Source organism: Ahaetulla prasina, chromosome 11 (assembly GCF_028640845.1).
Source record: "Ahaetulla prasina isolate Xishuangbanna chromosome 11, ASM2864084v1, whole genome shotgun sequence".
Lineage (NCBI taxonomy): Eukaryota > Metazoa > Chordata > Lepidosauria > Squamata > Colubridae > Ahaetulla > Ahaetulla prasina.
In genome coordinates, this window is record NC_080549.1 from 24,747,975 (window position 1) to 24,765,085 (window position 17,111).

At 43.4% G+C, this 17,111-nt stretch overlaps 1 protein-coding gene across 4 annotated transcripts in view; it reads right to left on the reverse strand.

Annotated features, from left to right (window-relative positions):
* LOC131205016 (actin-binding protein WASF3-like) overlaps window positions 1-17,111 on the reverse strand; it is a 59,906-nt gene that overhangs the window by 17,337 nt on the left and 25,458 nt on the right. For 3 of the 4 annotated variants that reach the window (XM_058196801.1, XM_058196799.1, XM_058196800.1), the window contains exons 2-4: window positions 4,792-4,950; window positions 2,023-2,157; window positions 625-778 (exon numbers count right to left, since the gene is read on the reverse strand). In XM_058196801.1, coding sequence (XP_058052784.1) covers window positions 625-778; window positions 2,023-2,157; window positions 4,792-4,924 — 422 coding nt within the window. In that variant the 5' untranslated portion in view covers window positions 4,925-4,950. The remainder of the gene's footprint in view (window positions 1-624; window positions 779-2,022; window positions 2,158-4,791; window positions 4,951-17,111) is intronic. The other variant, XM_058196802.1, reaches the window with a different exon arrangement.

Sequence of the window (17,111 nt, forward strand, 5' to 3'; positions counted from 1 at the left end):
GGAGAATGGTGGAATCCTGCAAGAACACTGAGATCCAGAATCCTGCAAGTCCCACTTTTACAGAGATACTGTATCCTACATTTTGTGCAGAATAAATACTCTCTTGAAATTTGGGCAACTGAGAGTTGCTTAGCTCATAAAGAAAGAGAGAGAAAATGTCTCAATGCAAGAGGCTTTAAGCAATAATTCTCCAAATGTTCCCTTAGTTGTAAGCTGCCTAGAGTCACCTCAAAGTTAGATGGGCGGGATATAAACCTAATAAAACAAACAAATAAATAAATCCCCCCTCTTGTCATAATCCAAATTATAAACTGATAATAAACTTTTGAAGATTGCTGTAGCCCTCCCACAAGGCTTTCCTGGACCTTTCACCTTGTGCAACTGTTGTCCCAAAGACCTGCAGCCTATCCCTGGTCAAAGTCCTTCCTCTAAGACAGGGTCACCAACCTGGGCCACTTTAAGACGTGTGGATTTCAGCTCCCAGAATTCCCCAGTCAGCCATACTGGCTGGGGAATTCTGGGAGCTGAAGTCCACCGGTCTTAAAGTAGCCCAGGTTGGGGAGCCCTGCTCTGCCTTGTAATGGGTGCAAAGCCACCACCAGCAGTGTCCCTCCCCCACTCTACCTGTACGGAGTGAGGATATTCAAGGGCGGAGGCTTATCACAACGCTGGTACATCTCCATCACGGGATTAGGGATCGAATTGCGCGACACCACCTGCTGGTTCTGGATGGTAGAGCTCTTGAAAGCTTTCCGCATGTTGATATCCTGCAGGGAGACTGGAAGACACAAACCAGGCACTCTTTAAGGTATGCTCACGATCCTATCTCATACACAAAACACACAGGCACACACACACACGGCCCCCTGCAAAACCTGCTGGATATCCTAAAGGTGCTTTTTCAAGAGGCAATGGGACTTTCTTTGGTTTTCTCTGAAGACATTTTGCTTCTTGTCCAAGAAACTTCTTCAGTTCTGACTGAATGGTGGAGGATGGAAGGATTTATATTCTTTTCAGTCCTCTGGTCATTAGCACTCTTTCTGAGAGTCGTTGAGGCCATTTCCACAATCAATTGGACTATTCAGGTGATTCTGAGGGCAAGATAAACCTCCAAGTGGCTCAACGGCTCTCAGAGAGAGCACTAATGATCAGATGACTGGAAGGAACATCAATCCTTCTATTCTCCACCATTCAGTCAGAACTGAAGAAGCTTCTTGGATGAGAAGCGAAACATCTTCAGAAAAAAAAAAAACAGAAAACCCAGTTGCCTCTTGAAAAAATATCTTTACCTGGATGATTGAGAATCTCCATAAACAACCTGCTGGATAGTTGATGCAAGATATTGATAGTTACTAACAATTTTAAATGTGATTTTATTAATAACTGGTTTTTAGCCAGCAGATGATAGGAAGCAGAAATATTATCATAAATAAAAATCCATTATTATATTGCGTGCTATGCAGAAAGTTAGGGGAAAAAAGTCTACAGCATTAAGACTAAACAGTTGGGGTGAGGAGAGAGGGATCTTCTCAGATCTACTATCAAGGCTGGGTAGATTTTGCACACAATCTCAGACCATGTGGCCATGCCGTGGCTTCCAAAGTCATCTTTGCCAGAAGATAATAAGGAGGCACTGAAGGGGATGTGAGGCGGGGATGATATTTCTCAAAGAAGGGATGAAATATGACTCACACAGAGAGAAAAAGAGAAAAAGGCAAGGCTGAACAATAAAAATCTATTCAATCTGACCATCATCTCAAAAGGCAGCTGGGACTTTGCTTTCCCTTGAAGATGTTTCGCTTCTCATTCTGACTGAATGTGGAGAATGGAAGGATTTATATTCCTTGGAGGCATCAGGTCATTCCATCCTCCACCATTCAGTCAAAACAGAAGAAGCTTCTTGGATGAGAAACAAAATGTCTTCAAGGAAAAACAAAGTCCAGTTGCCTTTTGAAAAAGCACCTTTGGGGCAACCAAGACCTGGATGACTGAGAATCTTACTAAATCTGACCAATCAAGTACCTTCTTCCACCGTGGAATCCAGCTGAGTAACCTTGATCACCAAAAGATCCACCCGTTCCTGCAAGGAGTTCATCCGCAAATAAAAGCTATTGGCTTCGTTGAAGAGTTCTCCAAAAATATCTTCAGCATGTCTACCTGAGAGGAGGAGTTAAAAGAGAAGCCCATTGGAGGTCTGCAGAGATAGGGATGGCTTTCCAAAAAGATTTTTGGAAACTGGAAGGAGAAGCCATCATAAACAATCGCTGGGTGAGATGTTCTAGATCAGGGGTCCCCAACCTTGGCAACTTTAAGCCTGGAGGACTTCAACTCCCAGAATTCTGGGAGTTGAAGTCCACCAGGCTTAAAGTTGCCAAGTTGGGGACCCCTGATCTAGATTAGTGTTTCTCAACCTGGGTGACTTTAAGATGTGTGGACTTGAAGTTCCACAATTTCCCAGCCAGCTTTGCTGGCTGAGAAATTCTGGGAGTTGCGGTCCACACAACTTCAAGTCACCCAGGTTGAGAAACACAGTTCCAGATGGTATCCATAACTAGTACTGTTGTTAGTTTGGACTAACGCTCTCTCTAGTCAGCCAATCAGATACAGGCAGTCTTTGACTTATGACCACAACTGAGCCCAAAATTTCTATTGCTAAGCGAAACGGTTGTTAAGAGAGTTTTGCCCCATTTTAACCACCTTTCTTCCTACACTTGTTAAGTGAATAGCTGTAGTTGTTTTAGTAACATGGTTATTAAATGAATCTGGTTTCCCCATTGACTTTACTTGTCAGAAGGCTGCAAAAGGGGATCCCGTCATCACTTCCGTGGTCATGTGGCCAGCATGACCACATGTCGATGTGCATGGAACACTGTTACCTTCCCAATGAAGTGGTACCTATTCATCTACTTGCATTTGCATGTTCTTTAACTGCTAGGTGGGCAGGAGCAGAGGCAAGTAACGGGAACTCACCCTGTCATATGGTGCTCGGGTCTCAAACTGCTAACCTTCTGGTCCACAAGCCCTGCATCTTAACCGCTAGGCCACCATGCCCCTATTAACCTATTCTCTCTAGAGACGATTCACTTCTGGAGATCAATGTTTCAGAGGCACACAGAACCCCCTTTTTACACTCTGCTGTGGAAAAAGCCACAGGAACACCAGCCTTCAATACCAGCTGACCTTCAAATGCTACTGTTGGCTTTGCAGATAATTAATCAATACAGGCAGACAAGATCAATTCAGCAGAGGAAAAGGCTCCAACCCTAATCAATGTGAGCAGTTCCAGTTTGGTCCTGGTTTCTGAACTCTGGGATGGACCTAGTGGGACAATTTCCAATCCTTGGGAAAGCATGAATATGATAACTCGCTTTGTTGCTCACTTTGCCCAAGGAAGGGGATCAAAATAATGCACAGCACTGAAGAAAGGTGCAAACCTGTTGTTTTTTTAAAAAAAATCAGATGTGAAATAATTGTGACTTCTTACACTTCAAATCCTGCACACACACACCCATCCCCCAATGTTGGGCAAAAGGCAAATGATGCTGTTTGTACTTTGCAAATAATATTAAGCAACCAGGTTATCACTATCCATCTTAAAATGGGTTCAGGCTGCTGAGAATTTTTGATAGGTTATTTTGGAAAGGGTCTAAAATCTAGTTCCTTCTTTTTCCAGTTCTTCTGATAAAAATGTTAAAAACATCAATTTTATTATTATTTTTTCTTGCAGCATCCAATCAATAGGTAAAGTAAGGTAAGAAGAAAAAGAAAGTACCTAAAGTTAATATGGAAATATGGAGAGATGCATTTTAGTTTGGTTCCATCTGGGTACCAAGAGAGATTTTCATGAGTTTGCAGAGAGAGTAAACAACATTTTCACTTCATTCTCAGAGACATTTCTTGAGGCCTGTCTCAATTTGGGGTCCAGTACAGTTAGTCCTCGACTTACAACTACAATTGAGTCCAAAAATTCTGTTGTTAAGTGAGACATTAAGTGAGTTTTGCCCCATTTTACGATCTTTCCTGCCACAGTTGTTAAGTGAATCACTGCAGTTGATAAGTTAGTAACCCGGTTGTTAAGTAAATCTGGCTTCTTCCATTGACTTCGCTTGTGAGAAGGTCACAAAAGGGGATCATATGACTCCGGGACACAGCAGTGGTCATAAAGGTGGGTCAGTTGACAAGCATTCAAATTCTGATCACTTGATCATAGGGATGCTGCAAAGGTTGTAACTGTGAAAAATGGTCATAAGTATTTTTTGCCGTTGTAACTTTCAACAGTCACTAAATGAACCGTTGCAAGTCAAGGACTGCCTGTATGTTATTTTAGCCTGATTACTGAATTAGCCCATTTCCTGGGTTGATGCAATAGACTGAACCAAATGAGTAGCCTCCAGCCCCTTAATCATCTCAGTTGCTCTTCTCTGCACTCTTTCCAGTCTAAACATCTTTTTATACTGTGGAGACCAGAACTGGATGCAGGATTCCAGGTGTGGCCTTACTAAGGCTTTGTAAAAGGGTACTAGAACTTCGCATGTTCTTGATTCTATTCCTCTATTAATGCAGCCTAGAATTACATTTCAACTTGGTTGAAAGCCTTCGAGAGTTGCCTCTCAGCAGGATGGGTGGCATATAATTTTTTTAAAAAAATGAAATAATTAAATTAAAGTAAGGTTCGTGGAACTGAAAAGGGACTTGGAAACTCTCAAGGCCAACTCCCTCTGAGCTGCACCCTACTTCAGTCTGCTTCGACTAACAGGTGTGAAGGAGGTTGTGCGAAACCTGCCCACTTACTGAGGCTTCCCAACTGTTTAATAATGGCAGCCAAAGTGCTGTTGGTCACACACTCCAACTCACTGGTCACCCCATCCGGAAGGGCCCCCCGGCACAGATGGCGGGGCTCGATATTACGCTTCACCAATGGCATCTTGGTGAGGAGTCAGTGGACCAAGCCTGCAATAAAGAGAAGAGAGAAGGTTTCATTTTCTTTCGAAATGTTATTTCCAAGGTGCTTTCGTTAAAAAACTGAACTTTGCAGAAATTTAATAAGTGTGGTCTCTGGTGCTCTCTTGAGACATTTCATGACCCAACTAGGTGACATCATCAGTTTAATAAGTGGTGGTGGGGAGAAAGTACCCAAAGTTAACATGGGAATAGATGCATTCACATTTGGTAATATTTGGGTACCAAGAAGGATTTTTATGAGTTTGCAGAGAGAATAAACAATATTTTCATTCCATGGGACAGCTCAGAGCCCTTTCTTAAAGACTGTCCCCAATTTGGAATCCAGTACATTATTTTAGTTTGATTACTGATTACCCTGTTTCCTGGGTTGTTTCAATAGACTGAACCATGAATAAGCCAAATGTGTTGAGGGCAACTAAACTCTCACATACCTTTCACACCATGTTCAAAACAAACCAAAGTCTAAATGGTGGCTATTGCATCTACCAGGTTTGTAACTAGCTCTCACGAAACTTTGCCAGGTAGATTTGTGTTGGGAGATGGAGACTGACCCCAAAATCAAGGAATGGATTTGGTAGCTGAGATGGGAACAGAGCTCTTTATCTAACCCCAGGATTTCTCAACCGTAGAACTTTAAGATGTGAGGATTTCAACTCCCAGAATTCCCCAGCTAACCACGTTGTAGTTGAAAGCCTCACATCTTAAAAGTTGCTGAGATTGAAAGGGTTGGTCTAATCTTTTCATCATTTTACATTACCAGCCTTCTTTCATTATGTAGAAATAACAGAAACACACAACCAGGAATCTGAGAGCAGGGTTTGTACCCTCCGGCATATAAGCAATCTCAGAGGCAAAAGGAAATTTTTCTTTCTTTCTGTGTTGCTTGATCAACTCCCAATCCTTTTTTCAGTACGTACTCAAGAGAATATTGCCCATCCTTAAAGGAAGCCCAGCTGCTTTGAGTGAGGAGCAGCATATAAATCAGACACCCACGTGACCCAACATCCTTGACCATGGGCAACAGCTGTTAGAGCAATCTTAATGACTTCCTAACAGGGGAACTCAAGCATCAAGTGGTGTCTAATTTCTTGGGGACCCTAAAAGATGCTGGAGATGTTAGTTTTGAGAGAGCATTACAGATAGACCTTGACTTACAACCATAATTGAGAGCAGAATTTCTGTTGCTAAATGAGACAGTTGCTAGGTGAGTCATGCTTGATTTTATGACCGTTATGCCATGGATGTTAAGTGAATCACTGCAGTTGTACTGAATCCATTGCTAGTCAAAGAGTGAAACTGGCGGAGCAGAAAAGAATTCAAAACCTTGTTTTCTACCTTATTCCCAGGCTCTTTTAAGAGGACATACATTCAATTTTGCATCTACTAAGATTTTTGGCTGAGCAGGTACAAAGATAGCCAGGAAATGATTGAAGCCTGGGAAACAGGCCTCTTATCAGTCAACAGGAGTGCTGATTTATCACCTGTTTCTCAGGTATTTAGGAACCGAGGACTTGGCAGCACAAGGAAACAAAAATCAATGACTTAATAGCCAGTCATCAACACCCAACTCAGCAAATAAAAACCCACACACAACCAGGCACCACATAAATACTACACATAGAATAGCCCAAACCACATATTCTGGTAGAGAGAAGTTCCCTGAGGATGGGCTCCAGTATGAACCTGAAAGCTCAGAAGACTAAACTGCTGGATCCTGGTGATCGACCCAGACTGGAGCCATCTTAAGAGCATCTTTCAAATTTCTCTTGATGGTCTTTTTGAATTGACTATCACTGGAGTTCAGAGAAGGTACCACTGTTGGTGCTGATGCTTCTGTTAGACCTCTGTCTCTCACTCTGGGGCCTCTTGGCTGCCCAAGCCATCTAAACTAGGGGAAAAATAATGGGGAACAGGTCACCCTGTATTTTCTTGCAATTCAATGGAAGCAGAGGAAACCATGGAGAGAGATTATGCAAAGAAAGACAGCATATTCACCCTGGTCACCTTGCCTCCAATACCAAGAAGATCACCCTTTGCCCGTAAAGGTTTTATCCAGATAATCATGTAAAAGAAATGCTGAACGCATGTTTTCTTGCTTCACTGATGAGGTGGTAGAAAGATGGCAGGAGGATTTTTGTGCCTGAAACTTTCATAAACTTGTTTGATCTTCTTGACCTTTTGATCATGTTGATTTGGGAGGAAAGATTTCCAGTGTGAGGGTGCTCTCCGAACTTGGCTGGTTTCTTGCAGATGTTTCATTACCCAAACTAGGTAATATCATCAGCACTGATTATTAGCATAATAGCATTGATGATGTTACCTAGTGAGTAATGAGACATCTGCAAGAAAACAAAAGTGCCAAAGCCCACTGCAACTACATAGCAAAAAAGGCTCTAAGAGTTGTAAACCTAATTTTGCATAGCTTCTTTTCCAAAAACTCAACACGACTAACCAGAGCATACAAAACATTTGCTAGACCTATTCTTGAATACAGCTCACCTGTCTGGAACCCATACCACATCTCTGACATTAATACAATTGAACGAGTCCAGAAATATTTTACAAGAAGAGTTCTCCGCTCCTCTGTAAACAACAAAATACCTTATACCACCAGACTTGAAATCCTGGGATTAGAAAATTTAGAACTCCGCCGACTCCGACATGACCTGTGTTTAACACACAGAATCATCTATTGCAATGTCCTTCCTGTTAAAGACTACTTCAGCTTCAGTCGCAATAATACAAGAGCAAACAATAGATTCAAACTTAATGTTAACCGCTTCAATCTTGATTGCAGAAAATATGACTTCTGTAACGGAGTTATTAGTGCTTGGAATACACTACCTGACTCTGTGGGTCTCTTCTCAAACTCCCAAAAGCTTTAACCAAAAACTATCTACCATTGACCATTCCTAAGAGGACTATAAGGGGCGTGCATAAGTGCACAAAAGTGCCTACCGTTCCTGTCCTATTGTTTCCTTTCATTGTATGTGCTTGTATATAATGTTGTGACAAATAAAAAAAACAAAACAAAAAAACAACCAAGCTCAGAAAGCACCAAGGTCCCTTCATTTCAACCCTAAGCCACAAATATTCTCCTTTATTGATTTGTATTGGAAGGAAGCTCTTCTAGATCCATTATCAAGGCTCTCCACATGTCCTACCCATTGACTGTCTTCTGGATTCCACAGATGGGCTACCAGGCCCCACAAGGACAGGAAATATGGGAGAGGCTGCATTTAACGGCCCACTTGAAAGGAATTGAAACAGCTGCCAATTAACAGGGCAAGCAAAGGCCTTTTTCTGCTCTCACGGGGTCAGCTTGCCTGTTCCAGTCCAAAAAGAAGAAAAGAAATGGACATACCAGAAATGACCAACAAGTTGAACTCTGAGCTCCATCCTGTCCCAACGGAACTCTGCAGAAAGACCCCGATAATTTTGACCCACGAGATTTCATGACAACATGGAAAGACCATTTCCTTCTTCCTACTTCTATTCATTAAGCAGCCGGAGAAGGAAACAAACTTTTGGGGAGTGACTGATGGAGCTGAATGCCGAGCTACCCAGCTGTGTCTCATTGAAATGCTTCTCTTTTTCAACCTTTTCCAGAAAGCTGCATTAGGCACGCTGAAAATTAGGGCTCTCCAGTTCTGCCAATAGCAAAGCATAGAAAGGAGAGCAAAATGATGCTAGCCTTCTTTGAAGCTTAAGAGACCTCATAGCTGATGCGTGTGGTCTTTTCTTGGGATGTTACAGAAGCCCACCACCATAAAGGATACCCTGATCCTAACATAAAACAGCTGGTTACGTCTGGTTACAATGACGGAAATGATTAATCAGTTTACAGTCAGTCCTCAAATGGGGACGTAATAGAGACTGGTAGAGAGAAGTTCCCTGAGGATGGGCTCCAACACAAGTCTGAAAGCTTGGAAGACTAAACCTCTGGTCCCGGTGACCAAATTTTAATAGCAATAGCACTGAGACTTATATACCACTTCACAGTGCTTTTACAGCCCCCTCTAAGCAGTTTACAGAGTCAGCATCTTGCCCGCAATAATCTGGGTCATCATTTTACTGACCTGGGAAGGATGCAAGGTGGAGTCAACCTTCAGTCAGTGAGACTCAAACTGCTGGCAGCTGGCAGTCAGAAGTAGCCTGCAGTACTACATTCTAACCACTGCGCCCTCTTTAAAGTGAACACCACGATTGTAAAGTGACATGCTACAGATCCATGGTTTGCTATGGGCCAGTTTTGCAGTAAACAGGAAATAAATGCTGGTTTTTTTGGCAAAACTGTCATAGAATGCAATCATGTGACCCTGGGGCACTGCAAATAGCCGTGAATTCTGTTGCTGAGGCCTGAAGTGTGGTCATGTAACCATGGGAGGATATTGACCATTGGAATTTCGAATCTGCATCGTAAATGTCAGGCCCAAATAACCAGGAACAGGGATTGAGTTCAAAGCACTTTGTTTATTACTACTTTCTATACATAAGAATCTGATTTATCAACGGTCAAGGCAAATTGGCACTATTTATTTATTTATTTATTATTTATTTATTAATCGTATTTATATACCGCCCTATCTCCCGAAGGACTCAGGGTGGTTCACAGGCCAATAAAAACACATAAATACAGATTAAAATAACAATTAAAAAACTTATTCTAAAAGGCCGAATGTTTAAAAACAATATAAAAAATAAAACCCATTTAAAACCAATAAATTTAAAATCTAATCCAGTCCTGCGCAGATAAATAAGTGTGTTTTAAGCTCGCGACGGAAGGTTCGGAGGTCCGGAAGTTGACGAAGTCCTGGGGGTAGTTCGTTCCAGAGGGTGGGAGCCCCCACAGAGAAGGCCCTTCCCCTGGGCTTCGCCAGACGACACTGCCTCGCTGGCGGCACCTGAGAGTCCCTCTCTGTGAGGCGCAGGTCGGTGAGAGGTATTCGGTAGCAGTAGGCGGTCCCGTAAATAGCCCGGCCCTATGCCATGGGCGCTTTAAAGGTGGTTACAAGACCTTGAAGCGCACCCGGAAGGCCACAGGTAGCCAGTGCAGTCTGCGCAGGATAGGTGTCATCACAGGAGCCACGAGGGCTCCCTCTATCACCCGCAGCCGCATTCTGGACTAACTGCAGCCTCCGGATGCCCTTCAAGGGGAGCCCCATGTAGAGAGCATTGCAGTAATCCAGGCGAGACGTCACGAGGGCGTGAGTGACCGTGCATAGGGCATCCCGGTCTAGAAAGGGGCGCAACTGACGCACCAGGCGAACCTGGTAGAACGCTCTCCTGGAGACGGCCGTCAAATGATCTTCCAGAGAAAGCCGTTCATCCAGGAGGACGCTCAAGTTGCGCACCCTCTCCATCGGGGCCAATGACTCGCCTCCAACAGTCAGCCGTGGACTCAGCTGACTGTACCGGGATGCCGGCATCCACAGCCACTCTGTCTTGGAGGGATTGAGCTTGAGCCTGTTTCTCCCCATCCAGACCCGTACGGCTTCCAGACACCGGGACAGCACTTCGATAGCTTCGTTGGGGTGGCCCGGTGTGGAAAAGTACAGCTGGGTGTCATCCGCGTACAGCTGGTACCTAAGGGTTCATGGAATTCAAGGGGGGCTGGACTTAGTGGGCACTAAGGGACTCCAAACCACTGACTTATGACAATTTTTCACACTTACAACCATTATAGCATCCTCATGGTCACATGATCAAAATTCAGATGCTTGGCCACTGGAATGCCAAGTTTATGACGACTACAGTTCCTCAGGATCATTTGCAACCTTTTGCAACCTTCTGACAAGCAAAGTCATTGAGGAAGTTAGATTCACTTAACAACCGTGCTACTAACTGAACAGCTGTAATTGATTTACATAACTGTAGCTAGAAAGCTTGGAAGAGACTGAGGAGGTTTTCTAGCCCAACCTCTGCTCAAGCAGGAGACTCTATACTATTCCAGACAAATGGCTGTCCAAACTCTTCTTGAAACCCTCTAGTGATGGAGCATTCATTACCTACTGTATGTAATAAAGCCAGGAGCTTCCCATCTCCTGCAACTACTCTTCATAAGGGAGACAGCTTTTGAAGGTAGATCATATTTAAGAGTTACTGAGAGTTCTTGTCTTCATAAATTGGTCTTACTCCTTGCACAAGTTACTTGACTTCATGCCATGAGAGTGAATTCAAGGGGAGACGGCATCCAGGGATTGATTGATTCTGAAAAACTGCAGTTGCTGAAAAGAGTTTGGCCTAATTGTGTTCAGTTAATAACCTTCACCCAAAAATTTTTTTGAAGAACCTTCTCGGTGCCAACGTCAATCCAGCGGGATGCTAATCCATGGCTTTCTGATGTCTGCTGACAAACATCTAAGTTTAATAGTTTCTTATTTAACAGGAAATCTTCACACCTGGACCTTTAGCAGCAGAGGCCTGAAGAGTTTCCTCCTCACAAAGCAGTTCACCATCAGGTTTACCTTGAAGGTCTCATTAGCAAGTCGGCATTGGAAATTGCACATGATGGAATGGCTGATTAATCAACACCTGAAGCTGCTAAATTAAATGCAGGCATTTAGATGAAGAGAGAAAGAACAGGGAAAGGTAATGTGGGGTCAGCATCAATTAATTCACATCACTCCCACTGCAGAGCATAAACCAGGGTACTAGAAGAGAACCGTCCAGTGATTTTTCAATTTGTAATCATCCTACACAGCATTCTGGCTAATGCATTAAACCAGGGGTCTGCAAACGTGGCTCTTTTAAGACTTGTGGACTTCAACTCCCAGAGTTCCTCAGCCGAAGTCCACAAGTCTTAAAAGAGCCAAGTTTGCAGACTCCTGCATTAAACAAAGGAAGGAGAGGGAGAAGGTTAGAGATAGCGAGAAGAGACAGATTTGTTTGTTCTTTAGGCCCCGACAGCATAGAAAGCAGCATCTCAAGGTAGCAAAATTAAGTACGAATTTGCAAATCAGGCAATGCCTTACATGATGGAATTGGGTTCCAGAGCAGATGTAGGAGATGCAACAGGCTGAACCTGAGGGAAGAGATTTAAGTGTGGCCCACTTTCAATGCCTTTCTTATCTCCCGCTCATTTCCCTTGACTGCTAGTTGGTCAGATTCTTGCAGAAGCTTAAGCTTGCAATAAATCTTTATATTCATTTGAACTGCCAGAATCTCCTGATTTCCCCAGTGCTTGACAGAAGAGCTCATATTTTGTATTAGAAACAGAGAAAAATACATATGGCATGATGGTAGGCCAAGTTTAGAATTGGCCCTGCCCAGGTTGCAAAAATATACATTCTTGGTGCTCTTTGAGCTTGATGGTTTGCCTGCAGATATTTTATGACCCATTATCATCATAAACATCATCAGTGCTAGTAGATGTTTGGTTTGCTCCCTGATTATGCACAGTAGTTTAATCTGCTGGTCCTTGGTAGGCCCTTGATTAGGATATTGTTTTCTGGTTGACTATTTGTCTGGTGTTAATCCCTGCTTATCTGGATGTTGGCTACTGGAAGGGATGTGTTCTATTCTTTTTCCTTTCTAGGTTTTATTATTATCTCTTTTGAATGCTGCACAAATGTGGTTTATCGCTATGTGTCTACTGATGATTAATTTGTCTGAATGCCAAACTTCCAGGAATTTGATCTTCTTTTGGATTTAACTTGCTTTAGGAGGCTCAGTTTCCCAGCCGAAACTGTGGTTGAGTTTGTCCATGTGTCATGAGATGAAAGAGTTAAATGCCTTCTGACAGCCAGCTGGTATTCGTAAATCTTCTTCGCTAGTCGAGTCTAGTCTCTAATAGGTTAACAGATGTGTTTTAATAAAAAAATATCTTCCTGTGAGAGATTGCAAGTAAGCCAGAAAAAGAATGGAGAGGAAATGAGATATAAATATCCAAGAGATAGCAGGGAGGCCTCTTAGCTTATCTCCTAAGCAAGAACTTTGTCCAAGTGGTCAGAGACCCAGAAGAAAAGGTCTGAAGAGCCTCTGCCTTTAAGGAATGTAAGGTGGTCCTCTGCTTAAGACTACAATTGAGCCCCAAATTTCAATTGCAAAGTTAAGTGAATTTTGACCCATTTTACCACCTTTCTTGCCACAATTGTTAAGCGAATCTCTGCAGTTGTTAAGTTAATAAGATGATTGTGAAGTGAATCTGATTTCCCTATTGACCTTGCTTGTCAGAAGATTACAAAACGGTAATCACATGATCCACAAAAAAAGGTGATCACACGATCACTTCAACCATCATAAATATGAGTCAGTTGCCAAGCACCTGAATGTTGATCATGGGGATGCTGCCGTGTAACGGGGTGAGCTCCCGTTCCTTGTCCCAGCTTCTGCCAACCTAGCAGTTCGAAAGCATGTAAAAAATGCAAGTAGAAAAACACGGACCACCTTTGGTGGGAAGGGAACAGCGTTCCGTGCACCTTCGGCGTTGAGTCATGCTGGACACATGACCACGGAGACGTCTTCGGACAGCGCTGGCTCTTCGGCTTTGAAACGGAGATGAGCACCGCCCCCCTAGAGTCAGGAATGACTAGCACGTATGTGCGAGGGGAACCTTTATCTTTACCTAAATGAACTGCTGTAAGTTGAGAACTTCCTGTAAGCACAATCAAGAGTTGGAAATTCTCCTTACACCTGAGCAGTTCATGGTCTTGCCCAGTTGAAGGGAAGCTTGATGGATCACTCCTCCCCAATAAAAGCTAAAAATTCCAATCTTTTTTTTCCCCTTCAAGATACCAGAACCTCATCTTTACTCCTCCTGTGACTCTCACCTGCTTCTCATTCTCAACTTAATATCTGCCGAAAAAAGGAAACGGCCCAGATACGGCTAGGGGCAGGCATCAAGCAGCAATGAGAAAATAACAGAATAGAATAATAGAGTTGGAAGGGACCTTGGAGATCATCTAGAACAACCCCCTGCTCACGCAGGAGGCTTGTACTAGGGATTCGAACCACAGAACTGCCGACCTTTCTGATTGACAAGCTCAGTGCCTGAGCCACCTAGTTAGCGGTTTTCTACTCCAACTTCTTCTATTCAGGCAGGGGACCCTATACCATTCTAGACAAATGGCTGTCCAGTCTCTTCTTAAAAGCCTCCAGTGATTGAGCATCCAATTTCTGAAGGCAAGCCCTTCCACCAGTTAATTGTTCTCATTGTTAGAAAATTTCTTCTTAATTCCAGGTTGCTTCTCTCCTTAATTAGTTTCCATCCATTGTTTCTTGTCTTGCCTTCTGGTGCTTTGGAAAATAATTGGACCCCTCTTCTTTGTGGAAGCCTCTCAAATACTGGAACACTGCTATCATATCACCCATAATTCTTCTTTTCACTAGATTGGACAAATCCAATTTTTGCAATCATTCATCTTATATATTTTAGCCTCATGTCCCCTAATCATCTTTGATGCTCTTTTCTGCACTCTTTCCAGAGTACGTACAGTTTTTTTATAATATGGGGATCAAAACTGGATGCAATATTCCAACTGTGGTCTTAGGAAGGCATTATCAAGCGGTACTAGAACTTTACGTGATCTTGATTCTATCTCTTTGTTAATGCAGCCTAGGACTGCGTTGGCTTTTTTTGGCAACTGCAGCACACTAATGGCTCATATTTAAGTGATTGTCCACAGGGACTCCGAGGAAGAGGAGGAGGGGGGGGGAGGAAAGTTTCTCAGTAGAACCAACAGAGAGTATTTTTCATGTTTCAACGTTGTTTGAGGACCATGACAAGCAGGCGCAGCTGCAGAAAGAATGAACAGGCTCACACTGTGATCCCTGCTCCAAATACACACAAAGAGCCATTTGACCCCGAGAGAGCAGGTGAAGTAATGGGGGGAAAAATGTGGGCAGGTTGACTCTACAGCAGGGGTCTCCAACCTTGGTCCCTTTAAGACTGCTGGCTGAGGGACTCTGGGAGTTGAAGTCCACAAGTCTTCAAGGGACCAAGGTTGGAGACCCCTGCTCTATAGCTCAGGGATCACTTGGCAGGCTGGAATTGGGGAAAGGAAAGTTTCTTCCTAGCTTTTCAGGCTGGAGCTTTTTCTTCAAAGAAGAAAAGATCCATTCACAGCTTTGTGGCAGAAAACATTTCCCCATCTGGATGCAAATTTCAGTCACAGCCAACATCTGGATCCATTCCCTACCTGTACCCAATTCCATTGCTAAGGACCAGGGTTGTAAAGCTGGATGTCAGGCGACTACGCTAATTTACAATGGCGATTGCAACTGTTGTGGTTGCTGGTTTTAAATGAATCCTGCACGATCATTAAGAAGGATGTCAGGCGATCGCTATTTGCCCCTCCAGCCAACTTCCCCACTGATTTTGCATGTGGGAAGCCAGCAGGAAAGGGTGCAAATGGCGATTAAGTGACCTAGTTGTTGAGTGTCCATATCACCATCATATGACCCAGTGGTGAAATCCATTTTTTTACTACCAGTTCTGTGGGTGTGGCTTGGTAGGCGTGGCATGGCTTAGTGGGAGTGGATTGGTGGGTGTGGCAGGGGAAGGATATTACAAAAATCTCCATTCCCTCCCCACTCCTGGGGGAAGGATACTGCAAAATTTTCATTCCCACCCCACTCTGGGGCCAGCCAGAGGTGGTATTTGCCGGTTCTTCAAACTACTCAACATTTCCGCTACCGGTTCTCCAGAACCTGTCAGAACCTGCTGGATTTCATTCCTGATATGACCGCAATGACACAGGGACAACTGTGACTACAAGGCTTGGTCGCGAGTCTCCTTGTTCAGCACAGCCATAACTTTGAATGCCCACTGAAGGAACAGTCATTCAATGAGGACCACCTGTATTACTGAACATCTAGGAGTTGCAACACCAATGATCAGTCTTGGCTGGGCCGACAGCATTGTTCACATATTGCCTTGAATGCTATGAAAGGTAGACAAGGAACTCGGGGATGCCTTCCGGGAAATGCAGTTGCAGTATTTTATTTTTAGTTGCATGGAGAATTGCTTAAGTTGGGGGAAGCCAAGATAGAAATGGGAATGGCTTTTCATCTACACAAGCCAAGCAGCTGAGAATCTGGGAGCTTGAAGAATCTGCAGCCTTCAGCTTCTTTTATCTGCTGATAATCCCTCGGATGGCACCAAGTTGTATATCATCAATGATGGCCTAGCTCCCTCCCTCTCGCTTTCATTGTGTGCCTGTGTGTGGTGTGAGCCAGTTGATCTAAATTTACAGAGAATTGCGGGTGGGGGGAGTTTGGCAGCCGGATCTGCAGCAAGTTAGGATGATGCTAAAGTGACAAGCACATCATAACATCACATAAAGGACATCTTCACCACCTTACAATGGGAAGGGATGGCTTTTATTTTGTATTTATTTATATCCTGCCTTTATTACTTTTGGAAATAATAATAAGACGGTGAACACATCTGATACATGTGTCCTTGACTTACAGCAATTCATTTAGTGTCTGTTCAAACTTTCAACAGCACTGAAAAAAGTGACTTATGATCGGTTTTCACACTTACAACCGTTGCAGCCTCTCCATGGTCATGTGATCAAAATTCAGACATTTGGCAAGTGGCTCGTATTTATGACCGTTGCAGTGTCCCGGGGTCATGCGATCATTTTTTGTAACCTTCTCACAAGCAAAGTCAATGGAGAAGCCACATTGATTAATTTAACAATTGCAGTAATTCATTTAAAAACGATGGCAACAAAGATTGTAAAATAGGGCAAAATTCACTGACAAATGTCACGCTTAGCAACAGAAATTTTGGGGTCAGTTGTGGTTGTAAGTCAAGGACTTACCTGTACTCCTTCATTTTCCTATTTTCTCCACAACATCCTTGTGAGGTGGGCTGGGCTGAGAGAGAGTGACTGGCCTATAATCACCCATCCGGTTTTCATGCCTAAGGCGGGACTAGAACTCCCAGTCTCCTGGTTTCTGTCCTGGTTCCTTAACCACTAAACCAAACTGGCTTCCATTTATGTAACAGTGACATCATCCATGTGCCGTCATATGCTCCGCCCACCTGAAGGTAGCTTCAGGTAGTTCAGTCTCAAAGGGAATCTTTTTTTCCATTCTCTGTCCTGGGAATTTCCATTCAGTTTCATTTCTTAGCCTCAGGTAATCAAATTACAGGTTGGTTTTATCAGAAAACTGATTACAAATAGGAAAATGCACTG